We start from the raw sequence: 18,932 nt of genomic DNA, 5'->3' as shown, positions 1-18,932 counted from the left end.
TCCTGTCTGGCAAGGAAACTGAAGCGCCCAGAAGATATGGCCAGGAGTTAGTGTAGTTTCACACACGTATCCATCATCAGCAAGTATGTAAAAGATTAGAGTTTCAATTTTGCGTGACTGGTAGAACAGCCAGCAGATTGCATTAGTGTTCATGTGTAGTGCTATTACCGGACCTTCCATGGTATTCACTGGGTGCGAGCAGCCTTAGACGTTTGTTCACAGTGAAGATACCAAGTACTCATGTGAGACAGCGTTATCAGTAGTTGACGGAGTTTGCAAGGGGCCTCATTATGAGCTTCTATTTGTCTGGGTGGTCGAATCTAGCAATATCGAGACTTGTGGAGCGTTCAGATGCGATAGTGTTTCGATGTTAGACTGCAAGGGAACCGACACCCTTGGTCAAGGTTGTGGTCGACGACGTGTGACCAGCGTCGCCTCCTCACACCTGGGCCTGCCCTCTTGCAGTGGGTAATGGCCGCCCTGCCACACGCTGTGCCACAGGGCGCCACTGGCCAGAGACCATCAGCAGCCAGCCAGCAACAGTGCGTCACAAACATCAAGTGTCCTTGTTTGTTATTCCTCGTGTGGCAGTGTGATGGAGCCATTTTTCGACAGGATAGTGCCCGCCCACATGTGTCTCTATGAACCATCTGCTTAATACTGAGGTACTGCCGCCGGCGGGAAGAGACCCAGACCCGTCACCAGTGGAACGTTTATGGGGCCATCTTGGACGTCAACTCTTTTCTGGTGCCAGCATCCAGCATTACAAGGATCGGCTACAACAGTAGCGGACCAGCTTACCTCAGGAGAAGTGGCTTTAACACACCTTTCCCAACCGAAACAGCACATGCGTCCAGACGAGAAGCGTCTCACGCAACAAACGTCTTTGTAAATTTGAGTGTATTTTGTAATCAGTTAAATAACATCGCATACGCTCTCCACCCTTAAGTTTAGTTTTGTTTTCTCCTTCCCTTCTGAGTGATATACCTTTTGTGCCAGGCAGTGCACTTCGCTTTATGATTGTGTGCCTCCCTTTCTTTTGCAGTTTACTACACACCATATTGGACCAATGTCCTCGAGTTCTGGAAAATCCGGCATGAGTCAAATATATTGTGGAACACTTACGAAGAAATGAAAAAGGTAAGTGAACACGACCAGCTGTAATGAGTGGAATAGCTGTGAAGTGCCCACACCTCTGACGAACTGCACAGTTGCCGACTTCCTACCTGCAGCAGTTTTGATAGCATCCATCATCATACCTCTCAGAGAAAGCTTTCAGTCTTCACACATTATATCCACACCACAAGGAATGGAGGGAAACGCTTTCGAAAACGATTTTAATTCAGAATCACCTGATTGTGTCATTTAGAATATTCTTTTAAGAAATTACGTTTTTATCGAATACATAGTTAGGCACGTGCCTGGGTTACTTTTTATTTAGGAAACACAGTGCAGTAAGTTATCCTAGACCACAACATTTTCATTGTCAAAAACCACAACGAGAATGGAATAATAGAGATATGTGAAGGTGGTTCGCTGAACCCTCTGCCAGGTACTTAAATGTAATTTGCAGAGCATCCATGTAGATGTAGATGTGGATGTACAACGAGTGTCATAGTCGTCAACTGCTGATGTTGACAACGTTGCAACAGCTACTGTACTGGTCATCTTTTGGCGCATTAAAACACCATTGAGTCTCACCATTGTCACTTTTCTGCAAAATCAGAAGTTTTTTACTGGCGATACAAACAGGAAAAGTATACATTCAGATGGTGACATTTTTTCTTTGTACCCCTCTGTATTTTATATACTGTGTTTAGAAAAAAAGTGTCACATATTTCTACAGAAGGTAGTATTGCTCACAAACTACACTGCTGTGCAAAACTTAAGTAACGTAAGATGTTACCCACTCGCCAGAAATGAATATAAATGCGGGAACTTGTTGCCAAAGGTCTCCCATCCGTGCACAGAAAGTTGGACGTCACGTGCCACGAGCGGCAGATGACATTGGTCCTTGAAAGGTGGCTACACTGAGTCACAGCGCCAGAGGTTGCGCCAAATATTATTACTCCGCCGCCTCCACTGGATGTATAGATGGAAGATGTTGTATTTGAGGAAGGAGGTGGGCTTTGATTTATGATGCTGGTGTAATGGAAAATTTTTGTCAATATATAATTAGGTAAAAAGGTATTACAGATTTCTTTAACGACAATGCCTCTTGGTCACAGGTACAGTCAACAAAGCATCTGGCTCATGTTAATGTATTAGACTTGTAATTCTGGTTTCTATGTGCAATTATAGTATTTCTGGTTTTTCAATTAGTTCATTGTAAATAGTGTTTAAAATATTTTGTCTTTTGAGAAAGAACCGAGCCAGATACATGTACGTTGAGTCACACTACCACACACAGTTAAACTTGTGCTTTGTTGCTTCGTAGCTTTTATAGTTGCAGGGGACTTCATTAATCAATTGTGTTAATGCAAATTCCTTGTCATTCTTTATTTTTATTTTATGCAGTCAGATTGCATGCTAATACTAGTCAGGGCCAACCGGTTACGAGACTTCGTAATCGGTCACACAGCTACTAAAATTATTGTATCATATTCCTTTAATTAATCCCCCATGCACGTGGCGACCGCTGCTTCGGATCGTCCCTTGGAATTCTTTTGATAGTAAAAATAGCAGACAGTAGTATTGTTGTAGTAATTTGTAGTTTGGTAATTGTAGTCTATATTGCACGTATAGATTTTGCAATTGAACATTTGTAGTTGTCTTGTCATTCTTCTGATGATATTTTTGGAGAATTTAATTTTTGATGAGTCGTATACGGGTTTGACAATTTTGTGCAATCGTGAAGGTTTTAATTGTTCGTTAATCGTGTTTGTCGTGAAGCACTTCGTGTGGATGGTATTGTTGGTGATAAAGTGTTATATTGTGTGTAATTTTCGTATAGTGGCGATTTTTGTATGTTTTGTAAATGATTACGCGATCGATGAAAAAGGTAAAAATGATGAATAGTCAGAATAACGAAATTGTTAACATGGCGAACTCGCCAACACAGGAGAACAGTATGATGAATAATGAAGTAGAAAACTAATAAGCCGGAAAAATAGTCCGGATCCAGTTCAAAATTTCTCACAATCAAAAAATTTTCAGAATACGAGCTTAACGACAGAAGATTCTGGAATAGTATCTAACACAGATAGCTTTACAGCTGTGACGAAGGAAGTTAGTTTTACGGGAAATGTTAGGGGCGAAAAGAATTTCGAACCAGTGAATATGGAGCAGTTGATGAGTGCAATATTAAATTTGGGATCACAAATAGGAACATTTAAAACTGATATGGGAACAATGGAAACACGGTTAGACTAGGGTGACCATATTTTCTTCGGACAAAAGTGGGACTTTCATACATTTTCTTGGCCAAAAACTGGGACAATTTTTATTTCTTGTTAAATATCACTTTTAATGCTAACATTTCTTCTTTCTCTGCAAATATAGCCTTCACTGATATTTGTGTGTGTGTGTGTGTGTGTGTGTGTGTGTGTGTGTGTGTATGTGTGTGTGTGTGTGTGTGTACAAAACCAAACAAGGAATGGAAAGACTGGAAAGAAGTACATTTCAGGTTTTCAGAAATTTACTTATTAAGAAATGTAACATTTATAATACAGAATGTAGAAAGACATACAGTAACAATCACTACAAAAAAAGTTCTTAGTGAACACAAGGAATTTATGGTTTTGTGGATTCCACACAGGACCCATATTTCTTCGAAGATGAAATTTCATTCAGCAACTCAGATTTGAAACTTCCTGGCAGATTAAAACTGTGTCCCCGACCGAGACTCGAACTCGGGACCATTGCCCGGGCGTGAGTCGTCCTTCGGTAGCTCAGATCACTTGCCAGCGAAAGGCAAAGGTCCCGAGTTCGAGTCTCGGTCGGGCACACAGTTTTAATCTGCCAGTCAGTTTCATATCAGCGCACACTCCGCTGCAGAGTGAAAATCTCATTCTGGAAGCTCAGGTTTGCCTAATAGCTATGAATAGAAGTCAGTGCAACTGTATTTACTGAAATTTAAACAGGTCAGTAAAATACACTTAACGCTCCTCCCCGTAAATCCATTCCTCTCTTCTGTCTACTGCGACAATAGTAAGCTGAAAACTCTTTCAACATTTGCATTGTGGGCAGGGAGTGAAAAGAAGTACTGCGCTACATTAAGCGATTCTCTTAACTGTTCATTACACTGACAAGATGTGAAAAACCTACACCATTTTTCATGTGCCATCAACTGATTCGATTGTTCACTGTCTGTTTCCGCTTGTTGTTTTACAAATGACTGTATATGAACTATTTCATCAAGTAAGAGGCTGTCATTTACTAGAATACCCATTTCATTTAGCCACATTAAAGTATTTTCAACTACTGACCATTCTGGTGGTTCTGTGGGCATCATCCATGAGAATACAGAAAACTCAGTTATTCCCTGTAACCATGAGGATAAATAGTCTACTGAAGCATCATAAATCGTTGATACTACTATGTCAAATTTCTTAACAGACTAGTCATCACAATCATTCAGCAGTTTTTTTTACATTTAGTGGTACAAAATGTTCATGTTTCCTTGAATTTAGACTTGTCAAAGCTTTATTTAAGACTGCCAATACTTCACATATGGAATTATTCTGTTTCTCAATGCTCAGAATGGATTGTTGGAAAACACTCATTTGTGAATGTACAAAAGTAAATAACAGTCATTTATAGGATCACTGAAAAAACTCTTTAAGACTGCAGGGCACTTTGAGTTAGACTGTGACAAAAAGTAAGATTTCAAAGTTTCATATATTTTCAAGATCCTTTCTATGGCTGGCAACAATGAAAGCCACCTTCTTTTGGAAAATGAAAGTAAATTTTTGTAAGTGACACCAACAAATTCACAGAATTCAGTGAGTTCTGCAACACGAATAGAAAAAATATGAAAATGGTTGTACAACTTCATGACAATGCAGTCAATGTCAACAGGTAAAACATCACAAGCACTTTGAAGTGTGTTATGAACAACATGTGCTGGACAACCTATGCCAACAATGTTAGAGTTTTCTAATTTTTCTTTCAGATGTGTGAAAACATTATTACCCTCTTTCTTCATTAACCCCCCAAAATTACAGTTAGTATTGTCTGCACCAAATGCAACACACATTGAGATGATACTGAATAACTGTATAACATGAGAAAGATACTTAGAAATTGTTTCGGACTTTTCGTTCTGCAATTCATCAAGATCAAACAATTTCGTCTGCAGTCCACCCTCACTTACAGAAAAATACTGAACTATCACTGGAAAAATTTTCTGATGCCAATGGTTGCTAGCAGCAGTAGGTGTTGAAAAGTACACTCCTGGAAATTGAAATAAGAACACCGTGAATTCATTGTCCCAGGAAGGGGAAACTTTATTGACACATTCCTGGGGTCAGATACATCACATGATCACACTGACAGAACCACAGGCACATAGACACAGGCAACAGAGCATGCACAATGTCGGCACTAGTACAGTGTATATCCACCTTTCGCAGCAATGCAGGCTGCTATTCTCCCATGGAGACGATCGTAGAGATGCTGGATGTAGTCCTGTGGAACGGCTTGCCATGCCATTTCCACCTGGCGCCTCAGTTGGACCAGCGTTCGTGCTGGACGTGCAGACCGCGTGAGACGACGCTTCATCCAGTCCCAAACATGCTCAATGGGGGACAGATCCGGAGATCTTGCTGGCCAGGGTAGTTGACTTACACCTTCTAGAGCACGTTGGGTGGCACGGGATACATGCGGACGTGCATTGTCCTGTTGGAACAGCAAGTTCCCTTGCCGGTCTAGGAATGGTAGAACGATGGGTTCGATGACGGTTTGGATGTACCGTGCACTATTCAGTGTCCCCTCGACGATCACCAGTGGTGTACGGCCAGTGTAGGAGATCGCTCCCCACACCATGATGCCGGGTGTTGGCCCTGTGTGCCTCGGTCGTATGCAGTCCTGATTGTGGCGCTCACCTGCACGGCGCCAAACACGCATACGACCATCATTGGCACCAAGGCAGAAGCGACTCTCATCGCTGAAGACGACACGTCTCCATTCGTCCCTCCATTCACGCCTGTCGCGACACCACTGGAGGCGGGCTGCACGATGTTGGGGCGTGAGCGGAAGACGGCCTAACGGTGTGCGGGACCGTAGCCCAGCTTCATGGAGACGGTTGCGAATGGTCCTCACCGATACCCCAGGAGCAACAGTGTCCCTAATTTGCTGGGAAGTGGCGGTGCGGTCCCCTACGGCACTGCGTAGGATCCTACGGTCTTGGCGTGCATCCGTGCGTCGCTGCGGTCCGGTCCCAGGTCGACGGGCACGTGCACCTTCCGCCGACCACTGGCGACAACATCGATGTACTGTGGAGACCTCACGCCCCACGTGTTGAGCAATTCGGCGGTACGTCCACCCGGCCTCCCGCATGCCCACTATACGCCCTCGCTCAAAGTCCGTCAACTGCACATACGGTTCACGTCCACGCTGTCGCGGCATGCTACCAGTGTTAAAGACTGCGATGGAGTTCCGTATGCCACGGCAAACTGGCTGACACTGACGGCGGCGGTGCACAAATGCTGCGCAGCTAGCGCCATTCGACGGCCAACACCGCGGTTCCTGGTGTGTCCGCTGTGCCGTGCGTGTGATCATTGCTTGTACAGCCCTCTCGCAGTGTCCGGAGCAAGTATGGTGGGTCTGACACACCGGTGTCAATGTGTTCTTTTTTCCATTTCCAGGAGTGTATTTTGCACTGTTTACAGCAGCTATTACCTGTTTCTGGGAATGCGGAGCTATAACATTGTTGATAATTGCTTCACACTTTGTTCTTCCACACGAAAAATAGAATCAGGAAACTTTTTTTTGTTTAGTTGAACACTGCAGTCATTAGAACGATAGCTTAGGTGGTGTTTAACAACATGGAATGACAGGGTTCCTTCTGCTGCAGCTACGTTTTTCTGTTCCTGTGTATTTGAAGTTACAAAATACCTCGTCAGTTTTTGCGAGGAACCTGCCGATCGAAGATTCTTCCAGTGTTTCTCTGACTCCATATGATGCTTGAGATCTGCATCACCACCATGAGACACGGATACAGCACAGTTACATATGTTACATTTTGATGAACAGTCATTGTCTGTAACAGTGAAGCAAGGAAATTTCCTCTGAAGCTCTTCCTAAAACTTTGATTTTCGTTTCAGCGTCGCCACGACGTGCTAGCACTTCTCGAAACTGATACTGAGTGCTGACAACAATGGCAAGCAAAATCGAAGAAAATAAGAGTACGCAAAAATTATAGTGCTTAAGCTGTACATTATAAGGGGATACCAACGTACGGAATGTCAAATTCAATTGATAGTTTATAAAATCGACACTCAGAAAATATTTTAACCACTTTGTAAATGTCTGAAAATAATCCTTGAAAATCGGGACAAATTGCTTGTTTGAAAAAAAAAAGGTCGAGACAAATTTTGGAGCCTCAAAAAACGGGACAGTCGCGATTAATCGGGACGTATGGTCACCCTACCTTTAGACTCACGAATAGGGACATGTTTTAAAAACATGAAAGATGAATTAAAGAAAGAAATTAGAGAAGAAGTACAACCGATTTTGAATGCTCACAATAATAGATTAACTTCAATAGAAATTAGACAAAAGGAACAGGATAGAGAACAGGAATAAAGAGATCGCGTGATAGTACAAAAATTTTCTGAGTTAAATTTACAATGTGCACACGATAAGGAAGAAATATTTGAAAGAATCGAGGAAATCGTACCAAATGACCGAATAAATAACTTAACACATCAATATGAACAGTTAACTACTAAACGTCCACAAGAACCGACGACCATCTGGCTTTGTCAGCCGCGCTGGTGGAAGAGAGAAGCTCCCTGTCACAGGAACTCCTCACCAGCCAGCGTGGGAGGACACTGCAGAGCACGCCCTGCTGTCCACGGTGATCACACACACTAATCATAACCGTGTCCCACCTTTTTTAATGTGCGGGTGACCGTCATAAACCACGGTGAATTCAGTCTTATTATGAGCTTCCAATAAAAGTGGTATTTCTCTTCGTCTCGATGCCTATTTATTTCTACAACTTTCTGTACTACACTGTAGCAGTGCATTCTATCTACGAGCCCACTTTCATGGAGCCGAGATACTTGGCTATGGTACCTAATGCCACAGTTAACTTTGGCCTTAAATTTTGAACACCATTGTGGAATAAAACTTCCTGTTAAGATCTGTCCAGAAACTAGTCGGCCCACTTCTTAAGATATAGGTTGTTCAAGATTCAAAGTTCACAGACAGAAGTTTATTTATAGAGGACGCAGGATTTACATGTGATGGCAGAGTAAATTACCACAGAACGCTTTAGAAAATCTCAAACAATCGACGGCTTCAATACCAATGCGTGGGCCGGAACAGTTGGTGACAGACTTACTGAGCCATAGACAGATTATCAGGTGCTCTGTTTCATCCCCTTCTGTTTGATGAATTTCCAGCGCAAGTGTAGAACGCCTACAGACTGTGCGACAGTGGTTCACTGCAAAGTTTCGTTGACGATGGATTGTTTGAGAAGGTTCTGTAGCATTGACTCTGCATTGACCAGACCTCAAACTGTTGGATATTTGGACATTTAAACGCACTGGAATGTGCTCAGCTCATCAACACTGTGCAGGCATTATAGGAACATGTGACTAATCCGTGTATGTGAAAGTGTGTCTGATTTCTGTGAAGAAGGCCTGAAGGATGTGTCAGGAAGTATGGTAACCACGTGGAGGCCTGTCTGTAGCGTCCACTTCTGTGTGACACACAGATGGGAGTGAGAGAATAGTTTCATCCATATCTCAGCAGGCATTGGCTCCCTCACACATCATTAGGGGAATTTTTATTTTATTTTTCATCAATATTACCTGCTGTTGTAATATGTGACGCCTTTTTTAAACACCACCTATTCTCTCTACTTTTGGTGTCATTTTGGTACCCAAATAGCAAAACCTGTACAGTAATTTTAGCATCTCATTTCCTACTCTTATGCTGTAGCATCAGCTGCTTTCTTTGAGCTCTATTTCATTACTCTTGTTTGTGTCCACCTTATAACTCCATTTCAAGACACTGTCCATTCCGTTTAACTGGCTTTTTCAAGGTCTATGCTGTCTGCAATGTAGTTTCAGTGTCAACTATATGGCTACTGTGGTGGATGCCCACAGGATCTTCGTGCAGTGATACGGAAGACGGCAACCTTTCTGGGCCGGATCGTAACGGACGAGGAAGTGGAGCGACTGGAAGAGCACCTCAGCTTCAGCAGCATGCGCCAGAACCCGGCCACCAACTATGACGGCCTGGTGCAGAGGCTGCGCTCCACCACAGGCCTGCCGCCGGTGCCCCAGGACCTGGCGTTCATGCGCGAGGGCGAGGTGGGCGCCTCCAGACAGCGTATGTCCCCGGAGATGGACCGCCGCTTTGACCGGTGGATACAGGACAATATACGGGGCACAGGATATGATGGTCCCATCTGACGCTGGCACCCATCACCAGTGGATCCAGGACAACATATGGGGCACTGGATGCCAAGGTCCTATCCAGGACGTGTGCCCATAGCCAGTGGATCGAGGACAACATTTGGGGCACCAGATGCAACCTAATGCACTGCACTGCTACCGCTAATATGCAAGAGTACAAACTGTGTTTAATAGTGGGGAGTGTATCAGATTTGTGCTTCAAGAATGTACAGTATGTGTGTTTATGTTGAGGACTTTCTGTAGAAAATTGGACATCATTTGTAAATTTATTTGTAGCTATGATGTTATAAGAACTGAATTAAACTCTTTAAAATCAAATGAAAGGGTCAGTATAAATGAAATTAAGCCATGGGTATTTTTTAATGGCTGAAATCAGTGCTCTGATGCCATGTAAAGCCATACACCGTTCAGTCCCACTGATTCAGTCATCTCATCTCAGTGTATTTTATGTATTTTGTATAATATATTTCTTGGGACATGCTGACCCAGAATCCTCCAGCCGACTCTGTCTCCCCAGAGTTGCTTTTCTGTTGTATTTCCACACAACCCCTTGATGGTACAACCTCTGGTGGTTGTGTTGGGGAAACCTCAGTTACCATCAGAGTTTTGTTAAGGACTAGGGTAGTGCTCAGGCAATGGCAGACGGTTGAGGCAGGTGCTCGCAAAATTAGGGATACTGTGGTTCGAGTCCCATTGTGATGCAAATATCATTTGTCAATATTTACTCGATGACACAACCTGTTGTGAAACTGAACTTTTTTCAGCATTGCATGAACACCTCGAACTAATTTATGAGCATAACATGATGTCATAGGAGCAACAACGTATATGACAATCTCATACTAAAAAATCATCCATAAGATACTTGAAAATGGTCTAAGGCTGAAACTGTACAATCGTACACGAAATAAGGAGAGAAGCAGATGAAGGCTTCAAGAAATCATTCAAAAAATTAATCGCCGCTGTGGACCCTATCGTAGTGAACATTATTTTAGTGTTTTTTTTCCCCCTAATTCAGAGTCCTCAGTTTAATGAAATGTTTGTGGGGATTTATATTTATTTATTTAAAGAAATGAAAAATGTTTCTCAAAAGCAATTTTGTCCTCCCATTGCCTGATATGTATATGTATATATATGACCATTTATAGGTTAAATGCATTTTTCCTGCTGCAACATTGTCATTTGATTCCCAGTGTTGTTTCAACTTTTACATTAAAGGCAACTCCAGTCAATTTTTCTGGAATAACATCCGCATTCGCTTTTACACCTTTATTGACATTAGTTTGTTAATGAGCATTCATGTACTTGCTGCAGATGATGGGTGCACCAGAAAACGTACTAGATATATGTGTTTTATAAAAGTGAACTGAGAAGGTGTAATCCGATGAAGCTTTACATGGATATGTTGGGCAGTGCCTCTAGTATGGCCGTCGATCGCGGCACGGTGCTTCTTTCACATCTGAGCCAAGTTACACAGTAACAATGGTTTATTGAAAACCGAATTTCTCTTTCACTGGGCCATAAAAAAAGGGAAAACGCTCTCCAAAGTTCTTCAATTATATTGTGAGCGGTGTTTGAATGACAACTGTGCAGTTTGTGGCGTGGCACGGCTTGTAAAAGTACAGCATAACAGTTGTAAGGTTAGAGTACGATTCCCGCTGCTACCCATCATTTTTTTTATTATTCATTGTATTTTATTCCTGGCATGGCTGAATTACCAATTATAAAATTTAATTATAGTTTAACAGTCCAGTGTTACAGTGTTGTTGTTGCCAATAAAGAAAAATAAGAAAGAAATAAGAACATGTTCAGCAACAGCACACAGCATGCCTTCCTCTGCTGGATAATGGTTCAGACAAGACACGATAACCAAAAACCTCATAGGAAGTTAGTAGTTACGTATATACAAAAAAAAAGTTTAATGCGTGCCATCCTCGTGGGAGGGATCCAGTCGACTGGATTGCTTTTACGTTCGTTCGGTCGGTTTTTTCAGTGGGAAGTTGTCGTAACCCCCCCTCCTGCTGCTGCCAGGGTAGCAGCCGGCGCGAGGAGGTGGCGTGAGGCGCAGTCCGGCGCGAGCGCCGTACCGCCGGCTCCTGGGCCAGGGCAACAGCCGGTGCGAGGAGGTGGCGCGGTCGCCGCCGCTATGCAGATTCACTGCGCAAGCGCGGTCAATGCTCCGCTCGCGCCAGTCACCGCGCCACCTCCTCGCGCTGGCTGTTACCCTGCCCCTGGCATCAGCAGGACGCTGACGTTGAGCGTGACCCCCCCCTTTTTTTTAATTAATGTATATCATACCATTTCAATGCAACGGAATGCAAACAGTCGCTAAAATTTGGCTATCATGCTTTTTCCTTCACGTACCTCTAATAAAGCTTTTACACTTGCTCAGCTTTACTAGTTATGTGTTGTTTTAACTGCACCTTGAACAGGTTAATGGAGAGCAGTTTTAAATCGTGAAACTACAGTAAGCGCGTATACTGTTCATTTCAACTTCAGAGTACCCACTAAGGGGTGTTCTTCTTAGCATGGACTCGAGGACAGGCTCCCTATCCTTCAGGCGTATGTGTATGTAGTACCCGTGTTTGTATTGCACACCACTGTTTTTTACCTCACTTAATGAAAGTTCTACAGACTAGTTTCACTCACTGGGTAACTCAGTCTGTAAAACCACCAATCAGCAGTTTCAGTTGAATGAACAAATGAATAGAATACATGCTTCAACCGACAGAACATGTAACATATTGGTCCCGCTTGAAAAGAAAGTATGAACAACTCAAATCGGATTGTGTCGACAGTTTTCATTTCGTTGTTCCCCTCACTGCAGTCCGATTAAAATTATTTTATAATTCATGTCTACAGTTGCCATATCCGCTGCCGCCTACCACTTGGTTTTAGGAATTCTGTAATGTGTGACGTGGATGAGGCTGCTGTATCTAGCTGGTACCTCATCGAGACACTCTGAGGTGGGGATGCAGAAATGAAGCAAAAAATTTATTTAATGTAATTACTTTTTATTCAGAACACAATATTATGCGCCGTAAAGCGAATAGTCCACTAATCTTAATATCGTACTAACCAGGAAAGGAAGCAGCATTTACACAAGGGGTTACATACAAGGAATGGGAAAACACAAGATGGAATATCGAAAACCCGCCCGCGGCCCTCAGACTACACCACCTGACTTCTGTCAGGTGTTGTGACTTTATGTCTGAGATTCAGGTGGTTACCTTAAGATTGAGGTCATATATATATATATATATATATATATATATATATATATATATATATCACCACACTTGAAATTACAATTATGGTTTGAAATACGACGATAACGGTGGTAAATTTCAATTCGTAAAATACTTAGATCTACCCACATGTGTCACAAATTCATGTAAAATTTCAGTGTTCTTTAATTATCTGGAAAGCATTGCATACAATGTAAAAAATGTCCATTCTTTCGTTATGTTTTTCGAACTCTTTTTTTTCATGTTACGTAGGTGGTTTCTTTTGCCCCTGTGTAAGGTTTACATTCTTCATTGTTGAAGACATTGTCGGGCGTGGGCGTAGGTCGTCGGCACACGACGCACGGCCGGCCGCGTGCGACGCCGTGGTGCCGGTCCAGTCTGAGAACCAGCTGCGTGAGCGGAGGGGCAGAGGGAGGCGTGAGGCGCTGTGCTGGCCGCTGGCTCCAGAGACTGGTCCTGGAAAGTAAAGGCCGGCATCGGCTCACGAAATACACGTCTAATCACATCTGCAAAGAAGTGGTTAATGTTTGTCATTCACCCACTTTCACACGTGTCTTGTACGTACTGTGCTCGGCACCATAACTGTACAGATCGCCTTCTGTTCGGCATTTTGCTGCCCGTTTTCGACTGACAATAGTCTCGACACTTTTGCACCACGATTTTTCACGCAAATCAGCGTTCCTGGTGATGCACGGGCCCGTTTGTTTATTTACAATTTGCTTTGTTGGCTTCCGCAGTGCTCGCTGCTTCCGAGACACCATTTGGAATGTCAGTTGCCGAGCGCTGCATAGACACGGTCTGTCCCCACAATTTCCTACTCCGCATGTATTTCTCCACATGCATTTGCTCATCTCTCAGGTCTCACTTAAGTATCTTCTCATTTAGTTAAACGGTTATTATGCGGACGTCTTTTCGTTCAATTTAAAAGTCATGTTTCATTCACAGAGCGTTCGTAACTCACTGATGACATCACTAGAATGCTTCATCAGTTCACTTACGCGTTTCTCGCTCACACACAGTGTCCGTAAAGAGCAAGTGGTTCGCACAAAAATCAATTAAGTGTTCCCTCTGTATTGTACTTTCCGTGGTCCTTGTTCATACTCAAGTTCTTTTACTCACTTACTTAGAAATACAGCTTATAGCATTTTCACTGTTTGATGCCTTCGTACATAAGGTCTGCTTACAAATTGTCTTTTTGCAAATAAATTGCATCCTCTGCTGAACATTGGATGAATTGAACATACTGGATTACATAAAGCTGAGTATGTTGTGTAGTGTTCAACACAGATTCACTCTTTGACTTTATTTCTTTACACATTTCTGCATAAAACGAGGACCTGTGTTCATGCACTTCCCTTCTTCACACTGAGAAACAAACTCGGGAGCAAGTGTAAATCGCGACTTCATTATGTACAACAACCCAAAAAAGCAAGTCTACCAAACACGTCCCGATATTCGTAAGTTAGGTTCGGTTATCACTCTGAACAAATACCACGAAGCCCACGCAGCACGCATTCAAACATAACTGGTGCATTGTCTTGTAACTGATCCGGTAACTTCCGTGACATGGATTCTACACATCAAGAAATGAGGTGTGCAGAAAATGAATATTTCCGTAGAAATAACACTAATTACTACAAGAATATTCTAGACAGGTATGCATTACTTCCAACAAGGAGTTAATGCGTCTCCTGTATTACTCTATCTCTGACCAGTAATACCTTCCATTCTGAAGGCTTCTCCACCACATCAGTAAATTCTGAAAGACCCTCTGGTAGCCTGGTAGCCTAGACAACACATCTGCAACCATGGTGTAGTGTCCACTGACATGGCTTGTTTAGAAATCGTGTTCTTCTGAAAATGTCCAATGAGACAATCTGGTGTTAATAGCTTACATGATAGCAAGAACCTTAATGATTGATGGTCACAAAAGGCTTTCACGTGCTTCCCATAAACGTAATAGAGGCACTTTTTAAAAGCCCACACTACTGCAAGAGCCTCAAGTTCCGTAACGGAATATCCTCTGTCGATTCCCGTCAACACTGAGCTCGCAAAACAAGTTATCCGTGTGTCAATCTTGCTTGACGATTGGTCCGTTTGTAACAGACACGACCCCAAGCCACAGGGCGAATCGTCCGTAGCATGACAAAAGTCCTCTGTCATACCCACATGTTTTAATACTTCTGAAATCACTAGTGCTTGCTCGAGTTTGTCAAATGCCGCTTTGTACGCAATCAGACCAGTCCCAAAGCACACTCTTTTCTTAGTAAGTTCAGTAAAGCATCATTACTCAGCAATTGCGATGGTACAAAACGCCTGAAGAAAGAGGCAAGTCCCATAAAGTTTTTTTAACTGGCTTTTGGTTTTGGGGTAGCGGAAGTTCTTTATTGCATAAATCTTGCTTGGTTCTGGTACTGAGCCACCAGGTGAAACGGTGTGTCCCAGAAACTTGATTTCCATGTGTCCAAATTTGTAGAGCGTTCGGATGAGACAGTGGTCCAATGTTGGACTGCCTGGGAACGTGAAGGCAGGTATACTTGCCGTCAAGCGATTTAGAAAAGATTGCTGTATGGTGTGGCAGGTGGCAGTTGACGCTAAATAACGAAAAGTGTGAGGTGATCCACATGAGTTCCAAAAGAAATCCGTTGGAATTCGATTACTCGATAAATAGTACAATTCTCAAGGCTGTCAATTCGACTAAGTACCTGGGTGTTAAAATTACGAACAACTTCAGTTGGAAAGACCACATAGATAATATTGTGGGGAAGGCGAGCCAAAGGTTGCGTTTCATTGGCAGGACACTTAGAAGATGCAACAAGTCCACTAAAGAGACAGCTTACACTACACTCGTTCGTCCTCTGTTAGAATATTGCTGCGTGGTGTGGGATCCTTACCAGGTGGGATTGACGGAGGACATCGAAAGGGTGCAAAAAAGGGCAGCTCGTTTTGTATTATCACGTAATATGGGAGAGAGTGTGGCAGATATGATACGCGAGTTGGGATGGAAGGCATTAAAGCAGAGACGTTTTTAGTCGCGGCGAGATCTATTTACGAAATTTCAGTCACCAACTTTCTCTTCCGAATGCGAAAATATTTTGTTGAGCCCAATCTACATACGTAGGAACGATCATCAAAATAAAATAAGAGAAATCAGGGCTCGAACAGAAAGGCTTAGGTGTTCGTTTTTCCCGCGCACTGTTCGGGAGTGGAATGGTAGGGAGATAGTATGATTGTGGTTCGATGAACCCTCTGCCAAGCACTTAAATGTGAATTGCCGAGTAATCCTGTAGATGTAGATGTAGAAGGTTTCTGTCGACCCGCTCTTTGGTTGTGCACCAGTCATATCGCAACACTTCACACCTCCATCCGCCATATGAGAACAAGTGATGATCTAGACGGCAACATTGTGTGCCGTCGTGCAGCAGTGGGTGGACTCTGGTTCCGGCCGGACCAGGGCAGGCTGTTGTTAACTCCAGAACACAAGGGGCCGCCTTTGGAGTGGTGTCGTGACCGGGGACCACGGACTGCTGACGGATGGCTACGCACTGTGTTCAGAGACGGGTTGCGGTGCTGCACAGTGGCGAATGACCGCCACTGTCGAGCATGGCGGAGGCCTGGGCAGAGGTGGCCTCCCTCCAGCGCTTCGCGGAGGCACAGCGGCACCGCACCTGGCCTCATGATGTGGGGAGCCGTCGACTTTCACTTCAGCTCACTGCTGGCAGCGACTGTGAGAACAGTGATGGCACAACCGTACGTTCCGGACATCATGTGTTCCCGTAAGTTACTCCCGATGTGACAGTATCGTGGTGCTATTCTTCTGCAGGACTAAGCCCGTCCACACGTGGTATTTGTCTCTACGAACTGTCCGCATGGCACTGAGTTGCCCCATAGCCCAGCAAGATCCCAAAATCTGGCCCTGGTAGAATATGTCTGGGACCAGCTCGGACGTCAAACCAGTCCCAGTTGCAGTATTCAGGATACCAAGAATCCGATACGACAGTTGTAGGTCAGCTTGCCTCTGGGGAAGACAAACAGGCTTTATGACTCATCCCCTCTGGAATCAGCGAGTGCATCCAGGCAGCTTCCTACGAAATTGATATCTTATTCACTGAAATAACTTCACAAAACCCTCAACTCATGAAGTGTCACTTCACTTTCTTCTCTCTTTCAGAACACATAGTGGTAACAGACGTACCCTCCTTGTCGCGTGTAGCTGTAGATGTAGATGTACACACTTGTTTATGTTACCCTGTGAAAGAAACTGGTGTAGGCATGCACATTCAAATACAGACATATGTAGGCAGGTAGAAGACGACGCTGCGGTCGGCAACGCCTATATAAGACAACAACTGTCTGTCGCAGTTGTTACATCGGTTAATGCTGCTACAATGGCAGGTTGTAAGTAGGCTGTTTAGGTTTTTTTATTGGTAACGCCACCTCTGTATGAAAATCACTGGCTGTGCTGTGTGCAGTCTGTGGCTGCTTTGCATTGTTGTAATACTCGCCATTGTAGTGTTGGGCAGCGGGAGCTAGATGTGAACAGCGCGTAGCGTTGCGCAGTTGGAGGTGAGCCGCCAGCAGTGGTGGATGTGGGGAGAGAGATGGCGGAGTTTTGAAATTTGTCATGAACTGCTATATTTATATATGATGATATCAAGGTAAATACATTGTTTGTTCTCTATTAATATCTTTCATTTGCTAACTATCCCTATCAGTAGTTAGTGCCTTCCATAGTTTGAATCTTTTATTTAGCTGGCAGTAGTGGCGCTCGCTGTATTGCAGTAGCTTGAGCAGCGAAGATTTTTGTGAGGTAAGTGATTTGTGAAAGGTATAGTTTAATGTTAGTCAGGGCCACTCTTTTGTAGGGAATTTTGAAAGTCAGATTGCGTTGCGCTAACAAAATATTGTGTGTCAGTTTAAGCACAGTCATGTATAATTGTTCAAAGGGGACGTTTCAAGGTTATCAAGATATAAGTGAGTTTGAACGTGGTGTTATAGTCGGCGCACGAGCCGTGGGACACAGCATCTCCGAGGCAGCGATGAAGTGGGTGTCTTCCCGTACGACCATTTCATAAGTGTACAGTGAAGATCAGGGACCCGGTACAACATCAAATCTCCGATGTCGCTGCGGCCGGAAAAAGAATCTGCAAGAACGGGACCAACGACGACACTAGAGAATCGTTCAATGTGACAGAAGTACAACCATTCCGCAAATTGTTGCAGATTTCAGTAATGGACCATCAACAAATTTCACCGTGTGAACCATTCAATGAAACGTTACCAGTGTGGGCTATTGGAGCCGAAGGCCGACTCGGTACCCTTGATGACTGCACGATACAAACCTTTACGGCTCGCCTGGGCCTGTCAGCACCGACATTGGACTGTTGGTGACTGGCAACGTGCCTGGTCGGACGAGTCTCGTTTCAGATTGTATCGACCGGGTGGACGTGTACAGGTATGGAGACAACCTCATGCATCCATGGGCCCTGCATGAGAATGGGAGACTGTTTAAGTTGGTGGAGGCTCTGTAATGGTGTGGGGCGTGAGCAGTTGGATTGATATGGGACCCCTGATACGTCTAGATACGATTCTGACAGGTGACACGTAAGTAAGCATGACTTGGGCAATTACAGCACGACAATGCGACACCTCACACGTCCAGAATTGGTACAGTGCGGCTCCAGGAACAGTCTTCTGAGTTTAAACATTTCCGGTGGCCACCGAACTCTCCACACATGAACATTCTTGAGGATATCTGGGATGCCTTGCAACGTGCTGTTCAGAAGAGAACTCCACCCCCTCGTAATCTTACGGATGTAGGGACAGCCTTGCAGCATTCATGGTGTCGATTCCCTCCAGCACTACTTCAGACATTATTCGAGTCCATGCCACGTCGTGTGACGGCATTTCTGCGTGCTCGCAGGGGCGTTACACGATATTAGGCAGGTGTACCAGTTTCTTTGGGTCTTCAGTCTATCATCAATCTGATTGCTCCCAGGGTGGGTGTGTCCTTGACACTTCAGAGAGAAGCGCCTCTGCGACGTCTAAGAATCCCATCACGGGCTGAGAGAAAATGCTTTGCACCAACAGTCCC

The 18,932-nt window shown here is 43.9% G+C and overlaps 1 protein-coding gene across 1 annotated transcript in view; it reads left to right on the top strand.

The window, feature by feature from the left end:
- Positions 1–9,587, top strand: part of LOC124716884 (luciferin sulfotransferase-like) — a 57,132-nt gene extending 47,545 nt beyond the window's left edge. Inside the window, exons 5-6 of the mRNA XM_047243437.1 lie at positions 1,046–1,140; positions 9,279–9,587. Of these exons, the coding sequence (XP_047099393.1) occupies positions 1,046–1,140; positions 9,279–9,587 (404 nt within the window). The remainder of the gene's footprint in view (positions 1–1,045; positions 1,141–9,278) is intronic.
- Positions 9,588–18,932: the final 9,345 nt, after the last annotated feature.

Source organism: Schistocerca piceifrons, chromosome 9, assembly GCF_021461385.2.
Source record: "Schistocerca piceifrons isolate TAMUIC-IGC-003096 chromosome 9, iqSchPice1.1, whole genome shotgun sequence".
Lineage (NCBI taxonomy): Eukaryota > Metazoa > Arthropoda > Insecta > Orthoptera > Acrididae > Schistocerca > Schistocerca piceifrons.
This window is presented reverse-complemented; position numbering and strand designations above follow the sequence as displayed.